The sequence below is a fragment of the Fimicolochytrium jonesii genome (genome assembly GCF_025526975.1).
Source record: "Fimicolochytrium jonesii strain JEL569 chromosome Unknown EV422scaffold_4, whole genome shotgun sequence".
In the NCBI taxonomy this organism is placed as follows: Eukaryota; Fungi; Chytridiomycota; class Chytridiomycetes; order Spizellomycetales; family Powellomycetaceae; genus Fimicolochytrium; species Fimicolochytrium jonesii.
Window position 1 is genome coordinate 100737 of NW_026515671.1, and position 15579 is coordinate 116315.

Here is a 15579-nt window from a genome sequence, read left to right on the forward strand (position 1 = left end):
GATGCCCCTGAAGATTCGGATTCACCGCGTCAGCAGCTGGCTGTTTTACAACTTCCCCAGCAAGGCGCACATGCCCCAACATCCAGCAAATCTCTCAACATTAGCAGCAAATGCAAAATAACCAACTGATCTTTATAATCTGAGCACAAAATGTATTCCCCCTCGCATATAATCAATCTAGGCTACTCAACAAAAAAGACCGCACCACAACCCGAAAAGCACAAGATTTCCAAAAACCGGGCTGCCCAGCCATCTTTTCCGTTTCCTACCCCTAGCCTAAATCTGATCTGACCTTACTCCCAAAAAGAGAAGTGTTGGTAATTTCCTACTCCTATGATTATCCAAGCTACTCAGAGCAACTGCAACCCGACAGCGGCCAGACCGGCGAGGACGAGCTGGCCGAGGTAGGATGTGAGGCCCTCTGCGCCGGACGTGATGTCCTTTGATTGGGTCGCGGTTGTGGGTTGAGCACGGGTGGTTGTGGAAGTCGTAGATGTGGAGGTGGTGGTGGTAGAGGAGGAGGTGGTGGTGGTGGTTGTGGCGGTCGAGGTGGTAGTGGAGGTAGTGGTAGTGGAGGTGGTAGTCGAGGTCGCCGAAGCGATGGACGCCGAAGTCCCCGCCGCAGAAACGTTCGCATTCCAGTACCCGCTCTCACCCACACACTGTGCGACCGAGTTGATCGTCAACGGGAACGTGCCGGCCGCAACCTGTTTCTTGACCTCCGCAAGCGCGTTGACGGCGATTCCCGACGTGAATGTGGAGATGTCGTGTTCAAGGGAGATGAACCCGGGGCCGGCCTTGAACCACGATTCGATGCGCGCTTGCACGGTCGCGGCGTTGGCGGGGGTGGCGGCCACGTCGGCGTCCAGGGAGTCGACGCCCCAGATGACTGTTTTGTATCCGAGGGCCGAGGCGATGGCGCGGACACGGTCGTCGATGTCGCCGTACGGGGGTCGGAAATGGGTGGGCACGACGCCGATGACCTCGTAGATGGCGGCCTCGGTGTACTTGATCTCTGCGACGATCTGCGCGTTGGTGAGGGATGTGAGAGGGTGGTGGGTCCATGTGTGCACGGCAATCTGGTGGCCAGCCTTGAAGGAGTTGACGACTTGAGCGGGGAGGCTTCTGACGCCTGTTCCGCAGACGAAGAAGGTGGCTTTGACGTTCAGGTCGTCGAGGGCGGTGCGGATGGCGGCGGTGTCGGGGTTGTGCACGCCGTTGACGATGTTGGAGGTTGGGCCGTCGTCATAAGTGAGGCCCCAGGTGTTGGCTTTGGGGCAGCTGACGATGTCGGCGTTGAAGGCGGCGGTGGGGGCCGTGCGCACGCACTGGTTGGCGGGCCAGTAGCAGTAATTGGCGCCGGCTTTGTAGGTCACCGTTGAGCCGCTGATGTACGTTGACACTGGGAGGTTGAGGAGTTCGGCGGGGACGACCGACTCGACGTAGGCGAGCGCATCGGCGACCAGTGGGGCCGTGAGGAGCGAGCCGGTAATCATCACAGTTTGGTCGATCGCTGGGTAGACCGACGGGATGGGTGGCGGCCTCACCAAGGAAGGGGCACCGTTTGCGCTGTTGAGCAGGACGATTGCGACGGGAAGAGCGAGCAAAATGCTGCGAGTCATGCTTGCTGATGTTGAGATGAGAATGCGATGTGGTATGCGGGAGGTGAGTGCGTGCGATGTGAAATGGATGCTGAGACAGAAGGGAATGTGCGTCGAGGGTGTGCTTTTGTAATGTTGCAGAGGGAGCGATAACAGAAGCGTCAGAGCCGAACGGTATTTGTGTGGAGAGAAGGGGCACGACCAATATAGTAGATGGCTTCGAAAGGAAAGTAAACTGCCACTCAAAACTTGTTATGGTCTTCGAAAATCCCCGGGGGAATGAACGCCTCGTTTTATAGTTTTCCGGAAGCATATGTATTTTTGGGATGAGTTTTGGTTTGCCTTCGGGGGAATATGGAGCGGAGGCTTCGATGGACGTTTTTCGCAAACAGCGTGCCACAGCAAGCAGAGGCGCTGTTGAACTCATGAATCTCGGACATGGCCGGCGAGCGGGGCTGAACGGGTTTGTCTGATCGACCACTCTCCGGTCACGGATTAACTGGCATGCGGGTTTGCCACACAAGCACCCACTTTGTGGAAAAGAAGGGGGGGGAGACACAGACTTCAAGAGAGGCACACTCGCAAAAGTGTGGAGGCCCCGAGGGACACGCAAATCCCAACTGACAGCGCCGCGCAGGCAGTTGAAAACAACGGCCTGCCCAACGCCCCAACTTTTTTTCCTAGACCCTCACGCGAAATGAACGCGAATACGGGGGCAGAGTTGAGGTTTGGGGCAGTGCGAATAATTCCCCCGAGGGTGTCCATCAGAGTCTCATCAACGTCTCAAGTCCAGTCCGTTGCGAGCCGCGGGGGGAGGCGCCATGGTTGACCGCCTCTTTGCGCGTTGCTGTTCAGTTTGGGGGGACTTGGAGGCGAGACCCTGGCCTGAACTCCGGTTACAACAAAATGGACACCGGCGGTTGGGGTCCAACTTGGGGACACTGTGCCCGCCGCCCGGCTCCGGATTTGGGATCACTGATCAGCGCTGTCAAGACTCAGCACTCATTCGTGTAATGCGAGATAGTGGCTTTCCGGAGATGGCGCTCGCCGTTTTGGTGAGGCGCGCACACATGCTCTTGCTCAACTGCCCATCACTGATCTCTTGCGCGTTCAGAGCAAGCAGCTCTCACGCTGGGAGCATGCCGGTAGGGTTGCAGCTGGCCCGCATCGCCACCTCGCCGTCTCGAACTCTCTCATTTCATTCTGTGCGCCGCCGCCTCCCTTTCCACGTGACACAGAAACTCCACGATGTGCACCACCATGACTCACTCTGTCAAACTGCGCTGCGCCTCTTGAGAACACAAACCGCTTTCACTAATGGAATTATCTATATCGAATGTGGCAACTTGTTCTAAACCGTACTATCCCCGACTCCGACAGCCTGGCACGGGCGCCATCATTTACCACCTGTTACTCACACCCATTCCAAGCGCCTACCGACAGTTTTGCATTTCGGTCTAAGACGGTTCCACTTTGTAATGATCGCACTGGTGGTCTAAAGATAGCACACCAGATACACACGTCCCAAGACAGATGCAGCACCATGGTCATCGCCGCCGCAAAATCGTACAGGGAAGGGAGAGAGACTGGTGGAGAGGTATGGCTTTTCAAATGAAATGCGGAGAAAAGATATATACATAAAAGCTGCAAGAGCAGGCCATAGATCTCTGTACGCAAAGGACAGCGTGGGGTGCGGTCTCATGGGGTCAGGGCTACGAATGCCTGTCATGTGGCTCGGCGGGGACTTTTGCAACAATTTCTAATCGCCGATGACTCCGTTCACTTCCCCGACTCGGCCCTCCCACCTCACGATAAACCTTTTCCATCTCCTAAGTCGCCTCCCCGTCCGTCTTCCCCGTCCCCGTCCCCGTCCCTGTCCCATTCGCACTCGCACTCGCACTCCCAACACCACCCATCCCCAAAAAGTCAAACTCAGCCGGGTCCATCCCATACGGCAGGATGAAATTCGCAAAATCCGCCGGGTCCAGGAGTGTCGATGGCAGATCATCTAGGTGTGGTGTTGCTGGTGTTTGGGCCTGGTGTGATTGGAGATGGGGAGTGGATGTGGGGATGGGGGGAAAATCCGCTGAGGAGGTGGGTGCGAGAACGTTTGAGGCTGCGGAGGATGTGTGCGGGAGATTGAGGAAATCGGTGTTGATCGCGTTCGTGCCCGCGAGGTGGGGCATCATGGTCGTTGAGAGGTCGGCGAGGTTCGGGAGGGGTTGCTGCTGCTGCTGCTGTTGTTGTGGTTGCAATCCCGCCGCGTCCACCCCACCCGTCACGTTCCCCAACTGACTCCAATCCAGGCTATTATATTGCCTCATGAGCTGCAAAAGAGTCTGCCGTTCCTCCTCGGTCCCCTGCAGACCCTCAATCCCGCCATCCTGGGTTCCGAAAAGAGCAGTATCATCGAACCTGTTCTCGGTCGCTCCGCCGCTGCTGCTGCTGCTCCCGAGGTCGGGTGTGATGGCACGGTCGCCGGAGTAGTTGTCGAGGTCGAGGGAAGGGTCGAGCCCGACGAGGGAGGAGATGGAGTTGAGGTGGTCTTGGAGGAGGTCGATGTCGTCGGCTACGTCGTCGGCGGCGACTTTGATGTTTTCGAAAGCGGCGTGTTGAGGAGTGAAGGGGAGCTGGGGTTGCTTTTGTTGGAGTTGTTGCTGTTGTTGTTGTTGTTGTTGTAATTGAAGGGTGTTGAGGGCCGTTGGGTATGCTTGTGTCGAACTAACGGTGGGAAAGTTGAAGTTCTGGAAAGGGAAAGTCGTCGCTGGTGGGGTTCCCGCACTGATATTGTTATTGATTACGCTGTCGGGTATATTGAAGGTTGATGAAACGCTGGGAGAAAACGAATCTGAATGGGAAAGTCGTTTAATTGTCATGGTCGGAGTAGACTCACGAAGGAACGGCAAACATGAACGCATACCATTTGAGAAGTCTAGGCCTGTTGAATTTGGGAAGAGAGAAAAAGGTCATTGAGTCTGTGATCCTGCCAACTGCTCGGACACGACCAAAACAGACGCACCTGTCGCGTCCAAATTCAACGACGGCTGTTCCGGAATTCCCTCCAACAACAATCTCCGTTTCTTGTTCGGCAGAGGCCTCTTCTTCGGCGAAAACACCGACGCCAAGAACCTCAGAATCTTCTCTATCGTTTCCTGCTGCCTCTGGTACCTCTCCCTCACAGTCGTCGACTCGCTCCACAGGATCTGGTTCTCTCTCTGTATCTTACTCAGATCCGCGCTGATCGTCAATTGATGCCGTTTGATGGCCGCGATCTCCTGAATGATGTAGTTCATGTCCATGACGCCTTCCTTATCTTCTGTTCCTTCCCGCCCCTTTTTGCGCGATACGAGGCATAGGAGATCCGGCTGGCCGCGTTGGAAATGCGGGTTGGAGAATTCCCAGGTTTCTTCGCCGTCCGCGTGCAGGACGCCTTGTTGTAGATGAGGGATTTTGTGGAACCCATACATGTTGAGTTGGCGAACGAAACTCGCAAAATTGTTGTGTTTGAAGAAGCGAGGAAGGACGTCGTGCGCAAATTCTTCGTGCCGTTCAACTAGACAGGTAGAAACCGAGGTTCGGCGATGAGCACATTTGTTTCGGACAAGAATGGCCTGGATTGGCCTCATTTGGCCTTGCAGGGGATATGTTGCTAGACAAGTATCTCCTTACCTATGAAAGTCGACCCATCGGGTCCCCAGTGAATCATCGAGTCCGTCGTTGGGTCCATGACCATGCTAGAAAACCGGTAATCCTCATGAGAACTTGCCCACCAACTCTCAGATACGATATCAAAAAGAATTCCTGCAGTCCTCTTACTTATAAAGCTTGTTCAAAAACGCCGGCACATTCCTCGCCATCGTGGGACTCATAACCGACCTCGACAGCGGCACCTGATTCGTCGGGTTCTTAATAAGTCTCTGCGCCGCAGACGCCGCAACAGTATTATCCGCTGCCGCCGGCTTTCCCAATGCGACCGCCAAGTCCGATAAGCTCGGGCTGCGAGATTTGTTGTTCGCGAGGGCCGCTGACGCCGCGAGGAGTTCCTCGCTTGGGGTTGAGGCTGCGCGCTTGCGGGACTTTTTGGCGGCGGCGGTGGTGGCAGGCGCTGACTTCGGGGTTGCTGTGGTGGGAGCCGGGGTGGCCGAAGGTCCTCCTGTGCCGGTGCTCGCCATGATTTTGCTGTGCTGTGGATGATTGACGTTTTCTGTATACTGTCTTTCGCTCTGGGTGGGGCAGGAAAGGTCCGTCCAGTGGCCCTGTCCCGCACTCGCAGTTGTCTATCTAGCGATGGATTTGAACGCTGGGAAAATGTTCCCACGGTTTGGGAAAGAGGAGTCCTGCAATGAGACGAGAGATCTGCTACTTTCAGTCCAGCTGTTCCGAGGCAGTCGAATGAGGGGTGGGGGCAGTGTCTCCGTCGTTCAGGCTCTGTCTCGTCAGTGTATGGGGAGAGTGTGATAGTTCAGCCAACGAAGAGTGGGAGTTGCAAGCCATAAATACAGAATAAAGCGTCTGGGAAAACAAAGAGTAGGCCAAAGTGCAGCGAATCACCGCATGACGAATCAGCGCGTCCGTGATGGTTATTGTTGAGGCCCCAAAGTCCGACCCGCTCGCAGATTACTCAACATGACATGACACCGAGAACTACCATATATGAAGAGATGGCCTATCCCCACCCAGCCTCCTCTCCTCCGCTTAGTCGGTAGTGCTGTCAGATATCCAAGAGGCAACAACGGCACTCGACAGCTCCATCTTGAAGTCTGAGTTCGCCCGGCCCGCCTATATGGTGTACTTTCTCTTCCGATGTCACCCTACTAGTATACCGATTCGGTAGATCCCACCATTACCCATTCGCGTTAGAGGCCATCTAGCTCGGCGCGACATAACCACCTTTTTTGTTACCGAAGATGGATTGTTGGAGGTGCATAACGCTAGCCCGTACAATCTGGTCGGCGTTTAATGTTCGCAAGTCCACGAATATGCCAAATAGATTTGCATCATCGTCTGAGAGGTTTTCTCTCAGGTGCGTGGTGAATTTCAGAACGTTGCAAGTGGTGTCCCTTAACATAATCACTTCAACCTTCCCACTGGGCACACTGTGTCCCGCGCCAGGTATCCTGACTTCATCGTCGTCGGTTGAAGTTGGAATCTCTGACAAGACTGACATGGACGAGACGAGAACCCTCCGCCATCATCTCTGACCCGGCAGCCCCGGCACTCCCACCCATTAGCCCTCGCTCGTCCAGGTTTGGCCCGCCATGTCAGTGTCGGGCTTGTGGAGCACGGTTGCTGGAGCATCTAATGTGTTGTGTTGCTATCGTCTCTCGGCGCTACATGGCATCGTGTACAGGGGACATGGGACGTTTTTCCAGAGCCCCTCTCCTCAAGGCGTTTGAAATCTTTCAAGGAACGATGAGCTTATGGTCTGACGACCCAATAACTGTATGTGCATCTTTTTCATGGATCGTCTGGTTGGAGGTATTGCCGGGCTTGAAACCGTCATGGGTATTGACTTGAAGGCGAAGACTGCACTCTGCTCAACCGCCTCGCTGAATGCGTTCGGGGGAGCCTCTCGCGGGCGGCAAGGGCGCGGACGGAAGGAGGAGGGAGGGTGGAAGAGGCTTTCCCCCCCAATTCCGCCTCTTCATCCTCATCGTTAATCTCGCAGCTTCGCCATGAATGCGTCCGACCCTTATTTTTTTTGGAGCATGCATCAGCCGTAGACTGTTGGCTTCCCTCATCGCAATCACGGAAGTGAGAATGCGCGCCAGTCAATAATAGTGTCAGCGCGAGAGATGAGCCACGCCTCCGCACGTCATTCTCATTATTCCCTCACCCCGCCGCCCGCCCGCGAAGCCGCCCCCCCAAACAGCACTCACAACGACTCATTATCGGCTCGGATAAAACCCCCAAGAAACACCCCCGCAGAAGGAAGGCAGCACTCCTCTTAATTATAAGAAGCGGTCTTCGCTCAGAAACTCTCCCTCCCTCGCAGCTGCACACAAGCCCACACACACATCGCGCCCCCCAAGATGACAGACGAGAGCGACAAACCCGTCACCACCGCTGCACTTGCAGACCGCACACACACACACACACCGCCAGGAGGTGCAAGAAAGGACGGTTACAGGACGACGCCCAAGGGTGAAGGGAGGGACGACGGGGAGATTGACAGGGATAGGGGGTATCTTCCGATTGGTAGGAGCCCGAGCCGTAGGCGAGCGAGTGATCTGCGGGTGTGACGCATGAGGGTCATCGAGCGAAGCGAGAGTTCGGGCGGAGCCCCGCTGGATTGCGCCGTACGCGAGTGATAGAGGGCGGTTGCGGGCAAAGCCCGGCTGATTGCACCGTAGGCGCAAGGGAGCCGCTAGGCGACCTGGAGCGAACCCGGACTGCGACAAGTGAAGCGAGGCGCAGGGATGCTTGAGGCAGGCAAGCCTTGGTTTGCTCTGGGAGACCGCAGTGTGGCGAGGTCGACTCGAGCAACCGCAAGCGAAGAGAGCCACATTGCGCCAAGGCGCAATACTCCCCTCACCCATGTATTGATGGTTGATGGGTTGTTGGATGGTTGCTGAGTTGATGGGTTTGTGATGCTTGATGGTCGATGGTTGATGGGTTGATGGGTTGATGGGTTGATGATGTTGACACTTCCGTCTTCGCCTTTGTTTGTAGAGAACTATGGCATGATCGGGAACATGCGCACTGTCGCGATGTGTGGAACAGATGGAGCGATCGATTTCTTCTGCTATCCCAAGTTTGACAGCCCGTCCATGTATGTTCTCTGTTTGGAATGACTTTTGCTTGAGAAGTCATGCTTATTCCACAACTGAATCCCTCTCAAAGCTTCGCTCGGATTTTGGATCAGCACAAGGTACCTGTCGTGATTGAGTTGGGACGTCAGATGTGGTTGCTTGATCCGAGGGACTGACGATATGTATCGCTTCAGGGAGGCCACTTTCATATCTTCCCAGTAGGCGAGACCCGCCACAAGCAGCAGTACCTGCCCAACAGCAATGTCCTTCAAACAAGGTTTCTTTCCGAGGAAGGTGCGAATCAGTCATTGCGGTCGTTGGGGGTTATCAAAAGGACACGTTTCGCTCAATGGTTCCTGTTCATCTTGTTTCAGGAGTCATACATGTAACGGATTTCATGCCAGTCCCCTCCGCCAAGAAACCCTTCCTGCACTGGCTCAACAGGGTCGTGGAGTGCAAGCGCGGGAAATACAAAGTCCGAATTGAGTGCTACCCCGCGTTCGACTATGCGCGGGCGAAACATACTACGACAATCGTGCAAGGTTTGCTTGGAAACCATTGTTGTGCGGAGTTCACACGTGAGAGACTAAAATGTGGGGCATTATGATCAGAACGAGGCCTAGACGGCGTAGTCCGCAAATCCTCCACCGGCTGCTCCGCCGGCGGCGCCACCGTCGTCTTCAAATCCTCCTGCGGTCTCACCATGGACCTCCGCCACGTCATCTACTGCGGCGAAAACTCCGTCGGCATCGACGTCAGCGATCCAGCGGTGCACTGCGACGACTCGTCAAACGACAAGTATGAGGCCCCCGAACTCACCTGGTCCGTCGAGCAGAAGGACAAGATGCTCGGCCCGGGCGTGTGGGCGGAAGTGGAGTTGAAGGAGGGCCAGCGCATTTCGTTTGCGTTTAGGGAACGCCCCGAGGAAGAGGATGCGGCTGTCAACCCGACGTTTGATAATGATTTGATGGAGAGTTTGTTGAAGGATACGTTCAGTTATTGGATCAGGTGGATTGGGAAGAGTAAATACAGTGGGAGGTGGAGGGAGGCGGTTCATCGCAGGTATGACAGGACTTCTACCATTGCTTGTCACCCGCCCTACTTGTCGCCTTCGCTTACGACACCTGACACTTTGCAGTGCACTGTCACTCAAGCTCCTGATCTACGAGCCCACGGGAGCCGTCGTCGCCGCACCGACCTTCGGGCTCCCTGAAGAGCTCGGCGGAGAGAGGAACTGGGATTATCGGTATGTTGGCCTGCCAACGAGGCTGTGATCGTAGACCATTGACGGCTCACTTAACGATTTTGTTGGTTTTGTTTAGGTATACATGGGTCCGGGATTCGGCGTTCACGATCTATGCGTTGATTCGAATCGGTAAGGTCGAGGCCGTCATCCCCTTCCTTCCCTTTCGGATCTACTCACTCCTTTTTTCCTTGCGGAATAGGTCTCACCGAAGAAGCGGAAGGATTCATGAACTTCATCGAGAACCGGTGTCAGGAGCTGGTATGTAGGACCTTTGCATCCATCAACCACTCAACCCACACCGTCCCTGCTCACTCCCATGATGCAGACACCGGAAGGCGCCCTCCAAGTCATGTACACAATCGGTACGTACCCCGCATCCCAAATCTCCCACCCCCCGCCACCGTACTAACCCCACCCCTCTAGACGGCAAGCACGAACTCCCTGAAACCTCCCTCGAGCACCTCGAAGGCTACCGCGGCTCGCGCCCGGTCCGCATCGGCAACGGCGCGTACGACCACCTCCAGCTCGACATCTACGGCGAACTGCTGGACTCGATCTATCTGTATAACAAGTATCGCGCCCCGGTGTCTTATGATACGTGGTGTCAGGTCAGGAAGCTTGTGAATTATGTCTGTGGGAATTGGGATAAGCCGGATGTAAGTGAAGCGCAGTTTGAGGTGCCTGGGGGCTGGGTACGGGGGCGGAGAGACTGATTTGGGGGTTCCGTTTTCAGATGAGCATATGGGAAGTTCGCGGGTTGAAGAAGAACTTTACGTACAGGTTCGTTTGCTCTCCAGGATATCCAGTATCCCTTCGCTCAACTCACCGCACAACTCGTTTCCCCACCCAATAACAGTAAAGTCATGTGCTGGGTCGCCGTCGACAGAGGTGAGTACCGGAGATGCCTCCCAGTACGGTACATGGCCAGGCGCTGACGCTCAACACGATTTTTTACTTCTCCAGGGCTCCGCCTCGCCGAAAAACGCAGCCTTCCCTGCCCCGACCGGGCCAAATGGCTCGAAACGCGGGACAAGATCTACGGTAAATCGTCGGCCCCCCAATTCAACAATCACGCCCTTTCACGTCCCCGCGCTTACGACTGACATCTTTTAATTTTGATTTTAGAAACGGTGATGACAGACGGCTGGTCGGCGAAACGCCAATGCTTCATCCAGTGCTATGAGGAGAAGGAGAACCCGGTGCTGGATGCGAGTATTTTGATTATGCCGCTTTGTTTCTTCATTAGGTTCGTTTGTCTTTGCGGCGTTGAGATTGTCGAGTCTTCGTTGGGGAAGAGAGGGGTGCTGACGAGTGAGATAACTTGTGCCAGTGCGTCGGACCCGAGGATGATCAGCACGATCAAGCAGATTATGTTGCCGCCGGAGAAAGGTAGCGTTCATTCATACCATTACTGCAACACCCTGCCTCGCACTCCCTCATCCATCCCACTGACTGTCCCCATCGCCCCACCTACTTCCTCTGAAGGCGGCCTCCTAGCCAACAACCTAGTCTACCGCTACGACCGGAAAGCATTCGACGACGGCCTGAGCGGCGAAGGCGAGGGGACGTTTAGCATGTGTAAGTTGACACATGGCACCGCGAAGCCTGCCGCTTCTTGTAAGTTTAGTTCAAGAGGCGAGATCGGCGGGGTGGATCATCCCGATGGAGAGGAGTTGGGATGCGATATGGAATTGAAGCAATCCTGCGTTCTGATGCGAAAAAACCAACACGACGGGGCGGTACATCCCCGACTCCCCACGCACACACCACACACCCAAACTCATCTCCCGCATTCCCCATCTCCCAGGCACCTTCTGGCTCGTGGAAGCGCTCTGCCGCGCCGGCAAACAGCACCCGGACCTCCTTGAACGCGCGGTGGTGATGTTTGAGCAGATGATTGCGTACGGGAACCACCTGACGCTCTTCAGCGAGGAGATTGCGGGCAGCGGCGAGATGCTGGGGAACTTCCCGCAGGCGTTTACCCATATTGCGATGATGAGTGCGGCGTTCAATTTGGATAGGAGTTTGAGTGGGAAGGCTGAGGCTTTGTGAAATTCAACAACCCCCGGACTGGGGGGATCAGATGCGACACCCGGTGAAGGCATCGGGTCCGTAGTCTCGACGTAGATTCCCTCCCCGGCTTTCGAGTCCAACCCGTCACTGTCACATTCTCACCCACTAGTCTGTAGCCTGTGCGATTCCCCGATCCTCTCCCGGGCGGATCTGTCTCCACCCCGTATTGGGTAGTTCTGCATATATTTCTCCGTGGTTAGGTGTAGATTCCTCCCCTTTTGTGCACATACGATCCTTTCATAGTATGCATCGAGTTCACCTTCGCCACCGCTGCATCGACCTCCGGCAGCTGTCGCGAGAACCGCCATAGGTCCTGGCATAGCTGGATCCACAGCCCGTGTTCGTTGGATGTTGCGGTCGCCCCGCTGTGAGCGTGGGGGAGAGGGAGGGGTGCCGGGATTTGCGTTTTGTTTCGGACATTTTTGGGGGACGGGGTACACAGGTATATGTATGCGCCTGGAGGGACAGAACGGCTTTCTAATTTAGGACAAACAAACTTTTGCGAGGTCCATAGTCGTATTCCCCTCTCCCCTTTCTCTCCCACCGTTCTGCTGGGTGCCAAAGGTTGGGCTGGCGTATGGGAAACAAGTGCCCCCGCTTTCCTCCAAGACAGACCGGACGGCACACCCGCCGGAGATCGGTGCACCCCTCTCCTCGCTGCACATGACCCTTTTCTCCCACCCACCAGACGGACCACTGCTGGACCTTCTCCGCCTTTTCAACTAAGAGAAAGACCGGTGCTCCTCTCCCTACAGGTGCTCTGTCCCCAAAGTCGGTGCCCGTCCCCTTTAGCTGCCCAATTTCGAGTTTTTCGGGACGAGGCGGAAACACTCGCCCCCCCAGAATTGGCCATATGAGCGCCCCGCCGAGCTCCTCACTCACTCCATCCCAACCGAAGCCAAGGCTCACCTGAATGAGGAAGCAGCGCTGTGCCCGCCCAGCAAAGGCTGTCCCTGCTATTCCGTGGAGTTCCTCCGTAAGTGTGCAGGTTAGAACGCGGCGCTGCTGTCAGTTCGTTCCCCTGATTGCCGTCACTCGCGACCCCATGCATCCCACCCAGCATCCCACCCATCTTCCCCCCCTCAATAAACCCATTACACACAGAACCCCACAGCGCACCCACAACCCCCGCGATCCCCCCCCGCCGCGACAACGGTCCATATGCGCCTCCGGCTGCAACCACGTGCAGGCCCACCCTCCGCCGAGCATGAACGCGATGCACGCCTTGAATTTCATGCCCCCGGGGGAGGGTGTGGCGAGCGAGGGGGACGAGGGACTGGCGTTGTGGGGAGCCCGGGGGCCGGGTTGTCGGGTTCAGCTGGACTGTGAATAAAACTGGGATGGGGGGGACACAACTTACGCGGAGCACGACGGATGGTGGGATGAGACGGGGCGTTGGCCCTTTTTTGGTATGACGCTGTCGGGGTGGGGGTTTCTTTTTTTTCGCGCGGTCGGGGGCTGTGAGGGTCAAGGATAGTTCCGTTGAGATAGCCTCGGAGTAGGAAAAAGGCGCATGGGACCCCCCGCTGAAACAGTCTGCACTGGCGTATATGGGGTCGTCTCCACGTCTCCATGTAGATGTTCGTGTGTGTGAGGGTCAGATTTCATTCGGAAGGCACTTCTTGCGTTCCGAAGCGTTCCGCATATCTCCAGATTCGTTGTGATTTTTGAACGGGGAATGGCGTATTATGTGAATGTGATGATGAGGGAACAGAGTACGAGACAGCCAGCCTATATACAGTACATCCTATGCAGCTCTTGCCCTCGCCGAATCTAAAAAAAAAAGAACCTACGCAATGCCCGGCACCCCCACCACATTCACCCACTCATCCCACGCACAGGTCGCCACAACGCCCTTCCCCCACATACTCCAATCCACACCGACCACAAACTCCGTATGCCCCTCATGCACCCACACACACCCCCTCGCGGGATCCCTGCCCCCCTTTGCACGGTCGGTATCCCACACCCGCATCGTCATGTCGTACCCCACGCTCGCCAACACATTCGCGTGATGAGGTGACCATTTAGCGTTGCGAACGGCGTATTCGTGGCCTTGGAGGAGGATGATTTCACGATCCATGAAGCGGAGATCCCACACTTTGCAGCAGCGGTCGACGGAGCCGGTGACGAGTGTGTTGGGGATGTATTTGTTCCAGTCCAGCGCGAGGATCTCGGCGTTGTGGGCGTGGATCGTGTGTGTGGATTTGTGCGGGGAACGGGTGTCCCAGAGTTTGAGAGTTTGGTCGCCGGAGACGGAGGCGAGCGTTGTGGGGGTGTGTGGGGAGAAGTGGGTTTGGTAGATACAGTGGGTGTGTTCGGTGTAGGTTGCGAGGGAGTGGGGGGTTTCCGGGGACCACTGTGGATAGTAAGGCGAAGTGTGAGGAATGGGAGGATTGGAGGTTGACGGACCGCCGGCCGCTGCACTTACCAGTTTGATGGTGTTATCCCATGACCCAGTCACGAAGGTGCTCTTATCCACCAAGTTCCAGTTGACGGTGAACACCTCCCGGGTATGTTCCGCCCAGTTCCGTATTGGAAAGTCCTACATTGATTTACCCCAAACATCAGTTCACCCACCCCCGCGCGTTCATCACCACCCCCAACCCAACCAACGACACGGAGTACTGTACATACAGGTAATGTGACATCCCACAACTTGATACTCCCATCCCCGCTGCTCGTCACGAGCTGGTTCTCGTGCACTTCGCTCCAGGCGAGGTCGTAGAGGCCGTCTTGCGTGTCGTACACTTTCTCACACTCGATCCCCTCCGGCCCCGCACCGATCCCAAGCACCCATAGCCGGCCATTCCCCACAATCCCAAAGTTCGACGCAGAGGCGCATGCGAGCCGGTTTTCGAAGAAGGGGCTGTATTGCACCTGTTGGTTGGTGGGAGGGGAGAGAAGGGGAGGATGAGGGTTTAGACGGGACGCGTTGGGTGTGATGGAATTGGACGGGAACTGGGGGGTCGAAATCCTCCTCGCGATATGTGGATACGTACCGCATAGCCATTGAACCCCGTTGTCCTAAACCGCATCATACTTCTCCAAGCCCGGTGTATCAGCGTGTGTGTGTGACGACGTTCGAGGGAGCGAGGAGTGGGAGTGGGGGTTGCTGTGAGAAGGTGGGTCCGAATTAAGTCGTGGGGGTGAGCAAAAGACGGTCGAACTGTAGGTGGAGCAGGGAGTGAGCAGGGAGGGAGGGAGAGAGAAGGATGTCGTGGTATGTAGGCTGCTGCTGCTGTTGCGATTTGTCGTAATGAGAACGGAGCGAAGAGGGGCGAAGGTTCCCACGGAACAACACGGGGAATGGCCAGGGGAATGGCGGGCCGGGAAGATGTCCACTTGCACTGCAACCTGACTGCAACCTGTCAACCGCGGCGTTTATCGAAAACAACTCGCCCAGCCCACCAGCACCAGAGCAACCGTCCATAGCGGCAGCCAGCGACCGGAAGAAAACGACAGCCAGGAAGCCATCCCTCAAGCTATACCCGAGCATTATACGGCGTGAAGCACTTGGGCAGAATTGGATGCATCTCGCTGATTATATCTCAAGAGCTACGGTTTCACGAACAGTGAGATATGCGACCCGGCTTCTTCGTCAACAGAGTCGTAAACAAGTTTGTGATCATCGCCGTGGAGGCAAAAATTGGAGAGGCACCTTGCCATAGGACTGGCGGCGAACGCCCCCGGTGCTGGCGTGCGAGGCAGAATCGACGCATGGATGGTTTCGGTGTTCGCGGGATTGCTCTCAAGGAATCCGCCTTCAAGTACGCTGGCAACGAGCTAGAGTATGAGGACTATATTTATACAGCACAGAGGGAATCTTCAGGCTGCACCGGGAACGGCCTCGAACTTCACGAGCCCATGGTGGGCATAGATAAGAACTTCAAGGTTCTCTTCGTGT

The 15579-nt window shown here is 56.0% G+C and overlaps 5 protein-coding genes across 5 annotated transcripts; 1 reads left to right on the top strand and 4 right to left on the bottom strand.

The window, feature by feature from the left end:
- Window positions 1-482: 482 nt before the first annotated feature.
- Window positions 483-1340, bottom strand: EV422DRAFT_485463 (uncharacterized protein; the record flags this gene model as incomplete). The annotated part of the gene is made up of 1 exon (XM_053067374.1): window positions 483-1340. A coding segment is annotated over one exon (858 nt), but the record flags the coding sequence as incomplete, so codon positions are not given.
- Window positions 1341-4567: 3227 nt separating this feature from the next.
- On the bottom strand, window positions 4568-5470 carry EV422DRAFT_492960 (uncharacterized protein; the record flags this gene model as incomplete). Its single annotated transcript, XM_053067637.1, has 3 exons — window positions 4568-5154; window positions 5271-5335; window positions 5418-5470. The coding sequence occupies 3 exons, from the start codon at window positions 5468-5470 to the stop codon at window positions 4568-4570; spliced, it is 705 nt and encodes a 234-aa protein (XP_052927879.1).
- A 1917-nt stretch (window positions 5471-7387) lies between these two features.
- Window positions 7388-12023, top strand: EV422DRAFT_518550 (glycoside hydrolase family 15 protein). The gene is made up of 18 exons (XM_053069533.1): window positions 7388-7799; window positions 8274-8373; window positions 8445-8472; window positions 8548-8647; window positions 8728-8895; window positions 8965-9415; window positions 9492-9599; window positions 9676-9728; window positions 9799-9857; window positions 9925-9961; window positions 10023-10255; window positions 10333-10379; window positions 10456-10487; window positions 10563-10640; window positions 10725-10845; window positions 10930-10988; window positions 11085-11177; window positions 11407-12023. Exons 1-18 carry the CDS (start codon window positions 7634-7636, stop codon window positions 11649-11651), a joined length of 2178 nt encoding a protein of 725 aa, XP_052927880.1. The 5' UTR covers window positions 7388-7633; the 3' UTR covers window positions 11652-12023.
- Window positions 12024-13233: 1210 nt separating this feature from the next.
- On the bottom strand, window positions 13234-15106 carry EV422DRAFT_302879 (WD40-repeat-containing domain protein). Its single transcript, XM_053066108.1, has 4 exons — window positions 14675-15106; window positions 14310-14552; window positions 14104-14217; window positions 13234-14031 (listed from the first exon to the last, which is right to left on the bottom strand). Exons 1-4 carry the CDS (start codon window positions 14711-14713, stop codon window positions 13462-13464), a joined length of 966 nt encoding a protein of 321 aa, XP_052927881.1. The 5' UTR covers window positions 14714-15106; the 3' UTR covers window positions 13234-13461.
- EV422DRAFT_302678 (uncharacterized protein) lies at window positions 14660-15336 on the bottom strand. Its single transcript, XM_053066107.1, has one exon. It carries the CDS (start codon window positions 15169-15171, stop codon window positions 14809-14811), a length of 363 nt encoding a protein of 120 aa, XP_052927882.1. The 5' UTR covers window positions 15172-15336; the 3' UTR covers window positions 14660-14808.
- Window positions 15337-15579: the final 243 nt, after the last annotated feature.

Bases quoted from the DNA above. Each gene is read 5' to 3' on its own strand.
- EV422DRAFT_518550 (XM_053069533.1), top strand. From the start codon at position 7,634: ATGACAGACGAGAGCGACAAACCCGTCACCACCGCTGCACTTGCAGAC. The intron at 8,374-8,444 runs GTATGTTCTCTG...TCCCTCTCAAAG, and splicing joins AAGTTTGACAGCCCGTCCAT to CTTCGCTCGGATTTTGGATC. The intron at 10,256-10,332 runs GTAAGTGAAGCG...TTCCGTTTTCAG, and splicing joins GGAATTGGGATAAGCCGGAT to ATGAGCATATGGGAAGTTCG.
- EV422DRAFT_302879 (XM_053066108.1), bottom strand. From the start codon at position 14,713: ATGATGCGGTTTAGGACAACGGGGTTCAATGGCTATGCG. The intron at 14,218-14,309 runs GTATGTACAGTA...AAATCAATGTAG, and splicing joins TGTGGGATGTCACATTACCT to GACTTTCCAATACGGAACTG. The intron at 14,032-14,103 runs GTAAGTGCAGCG...TACTATCCACAG, and splicing joins GGGATAACACCATCAAACTG to TGGTCCCCGGAAACCCCCCA.
- EV422DRAFT_302678 (XM_053066107.1), bottom strand. From the start codon at position 15,171: ATGCTCGGGTATAGCTTGAGGGATGGCTTCCTGGCTGTCGTTTTCTTC.